The 9,378-nt window shown below is 41.3% G+C and overlaps 1 protein-coding gene across 1 annotated transcript; it reads left to right on the top strand.

The window, feature by feature from the left end:
• Positions 1–597: 597 nt before the first annotated feature.
• Positions 598–5,867, top strand: LOC108796207 (nodal homolog 2-A-like). Its single transcript, XM_018567653.1, has 3 exons — positions 598–886; positions 3,370–4,076; positions 5,715–5,867. The coding sequence occupies exons 1-3, from the start codon at positions 598–600 to the stop codon at positions 5,865–5,867; spliced, it is 1,149 nt and encodes a 382-aa protein (XP_018423155.1).
• The last annotated feature ends 3,511 nt before the right edge of the window (positions 5,868–9,378 follow it).

Below are 9,378 nucleotides of genomic sequence, written 5' to 3'. Positions count from 1 at the left end.
GAAGTTAACAGCGCGTTTTTGACCAATGAACTTCAAAAGAAACGCCATGTTGCACACTTTCGTGCGCGTTTTTGCACATTCGTAAGCGTGTTCGTCCATTGCCTGCAACGTTTCTGAAGATGCCAGTCTAAACGCGAGTCTTCATGTACGCACGTACAAACGTGTATCAAAATGTGCATAACGCGCATAAACACGCAAATACGATGCTGCCTAGGTGAGAACCCGGCCTTGATCCAGACCCGGTCAATCATGACACAAAAGCAGAAACATTACAGGACATAATAATCCATTAAATGCCTAATTAAAATAAACACCCAACCAATCAGTGACACTTCCGTATCATTATGTTACATGATGAGATAATCCGAACCTAGGTGTCACTAGAATAACAATAGGAGACCACTAAATACAAAACTTCACTCGATAGTTGTGAAAGTGCAAAGATCAAGGGATGTTATGTGTGAAGAACTACTGAGGTTCTGGGTCATCTACTGCTGTATATAAGCCTGAAGATTTATCTAGGATGTAGTATAGTTTTGGATGCTATCAAAGAGACAACATCCTTAAGGTTCTAGAGACAGAGGGAGCCGTGCAGATATGGCCTGGCAATGTACTGCATTCCTGAGCTTCACACTTATCACACTGGTCTTGGGAAGACCCAGTGGTGTAGACAGAAGGAAGTCCAGCAATGTTCTGCCAGTATCTAGAATCACACTGAAGGCTTCTTCTACACACCATGGAAATAGAAATTCCCAGGGACTGAAGGTTCCTCTGTACATGATGCAGCTATACAAGTCTCTCATCATGGCCAACGACACTGAGCCATCTTTGCTGGAACATCCAGCCCTCTGGGAATCCGATTCCGTACTCAGTCTTGCGGCAAAACGTAAGTGTCTTACTTTTGTTTTCTTCTTATTCCAAACTCATACTGTGTTTTATCTACTATCTGAAAACATTTATTTTTGTTACATGGCGTCTCCTTTCTCACAGAGCCCTCTCTTAAGTGACTATGGAGCTATTGTGCAAGTGTTACTTAGATTGTTTTTTTTAGACACATTCCATCAGCATAGATATCATGGTGCATTATATAACTAAACCAATAAGGCTGTAAAATCAGTAGTGATATGGCTTGCACTGTAACCCAGAGGAAATAATCACAATCATTTAAATGAAGGCAATGCTGGGTGTGGAATTGAATAAGCCAGAATAAGTGCCATTATATCTACAAGAGTTATAGTACTTTTTACTGTAAGTAATCATACTGCCCAACTTTGTGAGATGAGAAAGAGGGCACTTTGATCGCACCCAGTTATGCGGACCTTTAAGAATTTATATGCCGAAAATGATTGGGTAAACCCGGAATTTGCTTTTCTTTTCATCATTAATTTTCCTTTATACTGGCTCTTAAAAATGGCAAACAAGATAATTAAGAGAAAGGGTTAAGATGTTAGTGCATAATACTTTTGGTTGTTAGTATTTGCTGGACCAAGTGTTCCCAGCTCTATATTTTACTTTGTGCTAGAATCAGAATGAGGAAGTAAAATCATTGCTAAAGGGAGTGGAAGGGCACCCACTAATCCACAGTCCTCAGCACTGGAACAAATGAAATGAGTAATGCATTGGTACCATTAAGTATAAACTATACATTCACTGAATTTTAATAGCTTAGTGAAATTCTACTTTAGCATTCCAATCTTTCTGGTTGCCAGAAGCAACAACTGCAACAACATTCATCTTTTTGTATGCTATTACTTTCACTAAGTTTAGGTATAGCATAATATACATACATACCGCATAAAATAGTAAAAAGGATGAAAAAGAGACACCCCCAATAAGACTCACACTACTACCTCCGCCACTAGCAGCACTAATGCAGTCTTTCCCAGCTAAAAAAGCAAGTCAAAGTATAATATAATGTGAACGCTTTTTGAAAAGCTAGCCAAGAATGGCAAATATCCTAGCGAAAAAGTCACTGTTCGTCAGTTTGTCTTTAAGGGAGGGACATCGTCGATAAGTGATGGTAGGTCTAGTGCTTACGAACTTCGAAATTCTGGAGTCCCTAGTTAGACAGTGCCAATGTTTTTGAAAAATCCTTGATATTTCTTTGTGCTGGTTATTAAAAGTCAAAATTGGTCTTACAAGGGAATCCTCTTTATCAACTTTTTGTAATTTAGTTTTATTCTTATTAGCGGGTATTTTGGGTCCACCCTTTACTCGTTGATATGCTTTTTTAAGTATCTTATTTGGGTAGCCCCTGGCCCGTAGCCAGGGAATGGCAAATAGTCTCACATTGCCTTTGCCTGCAGAAAAGTGGGCATCTTTCTAATTGAGTAACATAGGTTTCTTTGCAAAGAATAGCAGAATTCTAAACCGCAGTCATTCATATATCTTCTGAATTAAAGCCCAGCCTAAAGATAGATTTTGGTAGAGCAGCCAAGACATAGAAGCCCTGTCAGTTATTTATTACGGTCTGTGTTTTCACTGGGGTGATAGTACCTCACTTTTTGTCACAACAGGAGTGATGGAAAATCTATCCACTGGGGACATAGCCTGCAATAAAACACTTTTTTGTTCATTAAAATGAACCTATGTGAAGTTATGATCACTGTATGTCACTTTCTGTCCGGGTTAAGACTACCCCCTCATTTACCTTTCTGTTGTCACGGCCTAACAGAGGGAATATGGAGTTAAAATTAGGTAAAATTTCCCCAACCAGGCCATGAACAGCAAAATATTTCCCTTTACAAAGTCTATTTAAAGCTATAAAATACATTTTGGCAGGCTTTAAGAAGGAATTACGCAAAGCAAAGCATGCCAAACAGTCCACCTTGACGGTTGAAGAAGGATATGCATGTAGGGCCAAAACAAATAAATTGAAGCTTAACCCAAAAACATAGAAATAATCTGCTGTAGTTACACTTATGAAAGGTTGAATTCAGAGGCCTATTTCTGTACCATTATAAGGTATATTATATAAGTATCAGTTATATTTCATCCACCATTTATGGTATATAATGGTGGATGAAATATATATTTCATCCACCATTATATACCATAAATGGTGGATGAAATTTAACTGATATCATTGATCTTTTTCCTTACAATTGTAACAGATAAGGTATCATCAATGTCCTACAAAATAATATGGTGTCATTTAATACCAGATTCCCTAAAATGGGTCTAAAGGGAGGCCTGTAATTGAGCAAAAAATGTAATGGCCACTTTAAACCAAACAAACCAAATTCATCCTCAACAGTTTCTCCAAGCGAGTCCTGCCACCACAATCTGTTGTGAAATGGGCAAATGGGAAATTCAGTATGTTTAGAAATGATGAATTAATTTATAGGGTTTCTCTTACTGTCTCTGCAGATTGCTCTGAAAAGGATAATGTTTTGGAAATTGCATTCGACATGACATCAATCGAAACAAACAATGAGCTGAAGCTGGCTGAACTAAGGATACTACCATCATCTTTTAAAGACTTCAGTGACATAACACTGGACATTTTCCATGGCACAGAAGGCAGCAAAAAGATCTTTATTGGTTCATTACAGTCTACCTCTACCTCTATATCAGGTTCCACATGGAAGGCATATAACCTGACTAACATGATTCAGAAGTACCTTTATCATTCAGCATCAAAAAAGGTCAAAGATACATCAGATGGTAGTGTGAGCACTAAATGTAATGGAATGACAGCTGAAAAGGTTATGCTGGTGGTGTTTTCAAAGGACAGACAATCTCTCAATCTCTATGGGTCTCCAAGCATCATTAAGGCAGTTGAATCCTCAAAATATGTCAGAGCAGAGAACGATACCATCAAGAAAAGTGACTCTAAGAGACATCGGAGAAGTTGGAATACAAAACACAGCATCATTAGAAATAGTATTTCCTCCATACCGGCAGGAAATGGAAAACCTCTTTGCAGGAAAGTGGACATGTTTGTGGACTTTGAAGTTCTTGGGTGGGGAGAGCAGATTGTCTACCCCAAAAGATTTAACGCCTACAGGTGTGAAGGATCCTGCCCTATACCTCTGAATGAATTATTCAAGCCATCGAATCATGCCTACATGCAGGTAAGAACCATGCAATTGAATTATTCTACTAGTATTTTGCAATAACACAGTGTGGCTGAGCTATTAAAACTAGATCAAGAACACATCAATACAATGCTAGTAATGGGGTAGGAAATAAAAAGAAACCTGGTTTTTGTTATAGGCCAACATTTTACTTTTCAGTATCATTGTGGGGTCTAATAGTACACAAATGCAAACATTTAATTGTCTGTATACTGGATGAGAACCTGTCATAAAGTAGAGTAACTGGGACAGATTGTCTGGTGGAAGTTACCGTTCACCACTAGTTCCAGGGCTGTAATGTTAAAAGTATTCATTGTGACTAGGGATGAATTTCAGGTTTGCCACCAGGCTGCATTCACTGCAGATTTTCCATGTTTTATCTTAGTGCCAAATGTGAACCCCATAATGCTTTGCCTAACCTGTGAACTGTAGTGAAGTGAAATGTTTTGGCCAATAGTGGGCTTCAAAAAAAAAAAAAGAAGTCCCCTCCCTATATAAGTCAGCACTCCCATCAGCCTTTGGTCAGTGTGTTTTAAAGTTGGATTAGTGAGGTACAGCTGACAGGTTTGTGAGGGAGAGGTAATTTTATCTGATGTTAAGGAGAGCCGCAGGAGCATAGAGGGAGGGGACAGTAGGCAGGGAGAACCAGCACCAGGTACTTACCTGAACCTTTATGCTATCCTCCTTTGAAGGAACAATAAAAATGTCAGGATGGAGATTTGGGAGCTGTCCTTGTTAAATAGTTTTTTTACGTGCAGAATACAGGGGTGTCCGCCGTAATCTTTTCTACACTACTGGAATGTCTACACTAGTGAATTACCAACCCAAAACAAATATGAAGCCTATGAACTCTAAAGGGCACCTTATATGTACACATACACAGTCCCATAGGTCTGGCACTGAAGTATTCACTTGCATGTATAAGGATAACATCCTCAGAGCATGTGCCTTATGTGCCTTCAAAAACAAATTGTTATAGCAGCTCCCTCCCATCTATGCTGACCAGTGCCCTTTAAAAGATAAGGGAATCAAATGCTGCAGGATACAGCATTTCAGTTGCCTGCTTACAGTAACTAATGACTGTTTCGTGTTGTCAGTACATTATTGTAGCCTATTAGTGGGTGACTATTTTAAACAGAGCAGGCTAGATTTTCAGTTAATGCTCAGGGTTTATCAACAGAAGCTACTTTTAATGACTTTACTGCACTTCCTGTTAAGCAACAGAGGTTGATGGTCTCAAGGATGCAGACAATAATAGCAGGTTATCACCTTCACCCTAATCCTGCGCACATTTGCCTAACCATGCTGACTCCTCATGCAAAAATACACCCAATTGTGACCCTCACCCTAAAATAATATACTAAACATCTATTACATTTATTATGTTTTCAGATTAGTCTAAATGGGTGTGAAAAGTCCATAATGTGTTTTTCAAAAATATGTTGAGGGTTTAATAATGTAAAAGGGCACATAGCAGTTAATGAGATTTCTGCTTTTAGCAACCGAGTATTAAAAAGGAGAGGTTGTTTCTAAGGGACAGCCAAGGTATTCTTCAAATCATTGCCCTTCCACAATATGTTATATATACAATGTCTGACAAATACACAACTTAACATGCTGATTTCTATTTTCCAGAGTTTGGTGAAATTTAACGATCCCGAGAAAGTGGCCTGTCCGCTGTGTGCACCTGTCAAAATGAGACCATTGTCCATGTTAATGTACGAAGGGGAGAAGATTGTCCTCAAACACCACGAGGACATGATTGTGGAAGACTGTGGTTGTACATAATGTGACATGAAGACATGTATACATAATTAATGCGCTTATATTTATGTATTATAATGTATAGTTATATATTTATTATATATTGTTTTTAACTTGTCAGGCCACACAAAACTGATATTTCAATAATAGGAAGATGTTTGCAGGTGAAATACCAACTGGCTTCTCTTCTGGTGGCTTTAGTTGTGAGATTGCTACAGCAGGAGGACAGAGAATTTGTGTTGAGCACAGCCAGTGAGATATAACCAGGGAAAGTTCCAACAACGCATATTTATTATATAATTCATCAGTATTATTTCTTATCACAAGGTGTCGCACGAGTATTTATTTGGAGTGTAACAGGACATTCGGTTATACACATCACATGCTGCTATTTGAATAACTTGTGCTGTAAATTGGATTTATTTATGAAATAAATGAACAATTCTAAAATACTGAGTAGAGTGATTTATTGCAACATAATATTTGATTGCTATGGTTCTAACAAAGGTTTATGACAACTAAGCGATCAAGTACCAGCTGAATCTTTGGTGAATCAACATAGAAAATAGGACTGTGTGCATAACAGGTGCCTGTCTGGAATGATATGCAACATCACAAATGTGCATCAACAACATGGGCAGGACTGGTCCTCTCATGGTAGGGATAGTTTCCTGTGGGCTAAATATGTTACAACACACAAAGGGGTCTGGTAATAAAAAAAAAAAATGATCATAACTCATTTGTCCAGAGATACTGTATGTACATTCATTCTGTGAGAGGTAACCAGCTGTTGTGAGAATGGGGCAAAACTGAATGGTTCATTCAGAAAAGAGTGAATGGGGAAAATACCACATCATGGCCACCAGGTGGATCTGAGGATTATTGTATACATTTTTGGGGGGGTATTTTTAATTTAATGTAACTTTATTTTTTTTAAACCTCATTGCTGTGATATGGGAGGGCTCACAATCCCCCTAAGGGATAGCACATTGAAGGTGACAGGTTCTCTTTAAGGTGACAATAGGGGTCTTTTAGTTGGTGGGTGCCATAGCCAGCCTGCTATTGGCTACTGCAATTTAAAATAGCCAATAGCAAACTGGCTATTGCTCTCAGCTGCTGAATGGGAGACTTGACGCCAGCTTTCTACTGCTGGCAAATGGGGGGTAGGGGGGAACAGCGGAGGTACGGGCCACAGCAGGTGGTTTCCCTAAAGGCGCTGGTGACTTGGCCCATCACCAGTGCCTTTCAGGGAAATTTCGCCAGATCTGCTCAAAAAATCGTGCTAGGACTTTTTTCCAGGATACAGTCCATATACCCATCGCATTCAGAACCGCTTTTCCAGAATTATAAAGTGGGTGCAACGGCTGTCGACGGTTGGCAACCATCAAAATACATGAGAAGAAATATAGACAGCGGCACTCCAAATGGCAAATCAAATACGTCTATTTATTGACGTATAAGCAGCATAGCATATTCACCGTTTTGGGGTCTCAAAGGTTCCCCTTCATCCGGCAGAACAAGTGATGATCAGGACTTTTTTTGCAGGACATGCGTTTTCATACCGCACTGACGCCGCCCTTACTTACATTGAAAAGCATTATTTTTTTATGTTTAGTGCACTTCCGTGCAGAAATCCACTAATGTCTGAATGGAGCCTAATGGTGTTATCTTTTAAAACGGTGGCGTGGGATGCAGGAAGGAGCTGTGGGGGAAAAAGCATTCCAGCGCTTTCCCAGCTGTTCCAGGGCAGAACGGCATCGCAAATCGCATGTGCAGGGAACCGATCTGCCCTGAAACAGCTGATCGGTCCTGAAATGTCACTTCTATCCAATTTTGTGAGTGCGGTGAAATGTGAGATCGCAGTCGGAGAGAAGTGACATTTCAGGACCGATCAGCTGTTTCAGGGCAGATCGGTTCTCCTGCACATGCGATTTGCGATGCTGTTCTGCCCTGGAACAGCTGGGAAAGCGCTGGAATGCTTCACCTATTGGCGGTCACACATTCCACCGCCGAAAAAATGGGCGGGATTACGTTTAATGTGTGACCACGTCACCGGTCACACATTCTAACGTAGTCACAACCTTTGATAGAACAACGCCATCAGGGGGGTATGGTTGGTACCCATGTGAGGGGTCTGGGCAGCCTCTTACATGGGTATCAACTGTACCGGGGCAGCATGGCAGAGGTGACAGGGGAGGGGGTGGAGGAGGCCGGGCCCCAGCAGCAGCAGGTAAGAAGAGTTAGGAGGAGGAGGTAATGGGAAAGGGACCCAGGCGACCAGACCAGCCCACCTGGGACCCTGCAGAGTCCACCATAGAGAGTCTCAAGTGGGCTATGCAGGATCTATGGTGTGCTCTGCAGGGTCTCAGGTAAGTCCAGCATGCTACCGCAACATTAGAGACCGCATCTTGCACCAGGGCCCTTTGGTTATTACGGTAGGTCCGCCACTGACAATGGGCAGTGTACCGCTCAGCTCCTGCACCAACACCACACACCCCCACGGTCTTCGGTAGCTTAAAGTCTAGGTTAAAAAATTAGGGGAAAAAAACTGAAGATGAATGTTCCTGTTTGTAAGTTTATGTGCCTAAATACATGTATTTGGTGTGAGTATTTTATTAACCTGTTGCCGTCCCCCCGTTGTGAAAAAACGGATGGACGGCACAGTCGCATTGGCGGGTTGCCGTCTCCAGACGGCTTTTTTTTTTCTGCAGAACCGGCTGTTTCACATACATACGGTCGGCGGCTCTATAGCCTGCCGATTGTACGTATGGGCTGTCTGGCTGCACGCCTCTCTCCCCCGCTCGAATTCCGCTGCTGCCGCCCCCCCTCCTGACTCCTCACCTTCAATCCCGGGATCCGCTGCCCCATCTGCGGCCCGGGACCGGCTCGAGAGGGCGTCAGGAGGTAAGATGGGAGGGAGGTCAGCATTTTCTTCTTTGCTGACCTCCCATCCGTGCTGTGAATGCAGAAGTAATGTGTATTACATCACTTCCGCATTCACCTGTCAGTCATCTGGCTGCTATAGCCAGAGAGAAGAAGCTGGTGAAGCACATCTGTGCTTCATCGCCTTCTTTTGGGGTCCCCAGGTGACATTAGGGGTCTTATAGACCCCTAATGTCTCCATAAAGAGGACCTGTCAGTGTGCCTTTGCTATTATATAGGGGGATTGTTATCCCCTTATGTAATAGCAATAACAATAAGTGTATAAAAAAATAACAAAAAGTTAAAAAACTAAAAGTCACATATAGAAAAAAGTAGAAAAAAACCCCCAAACATTTTTAAGTCCCCCACCCCCACATATACACGTAAATACGCGTTCGATGCGCCAGCGCGGGAAATCGACAATTGCGTTACACATGTTACATATCGTCGCGAACGTCGGAGGGAGAGCAATAATTTTAGGGCCATCAATCACTGATAACACTAAACTGATGAGCGGTAAAAGCTTTTAAAGTGTCGCCAATGGCCAATTTTGGGTATTGTAGTTTTTTGAGGTTTTCGCGCACGTGCAATTTTAAGGCTTGACATGTTTGGT

This window comes from Nanorana parkeri, unplaced genomic scaffold (assembly GCF_000935625.1).
Source record: "Nanorana parkeri isolate BGI_ZX_2015 unplaced genomic scaffold, ASM93562v1 scaffold1080, whole genome shotgun sequence".
In the NCBI taxonomy this organism is placed as follows: Eukaryota; Metazoa; Chordata; class Amphibia; order Anura; family Dicroglossidae; genus Nanorana; species Nanorana parkeri.
Note: the sequence above shows the minus strand (reverse complement) of the source record. Positions and strands in the feature narration are given on the sequence as shown.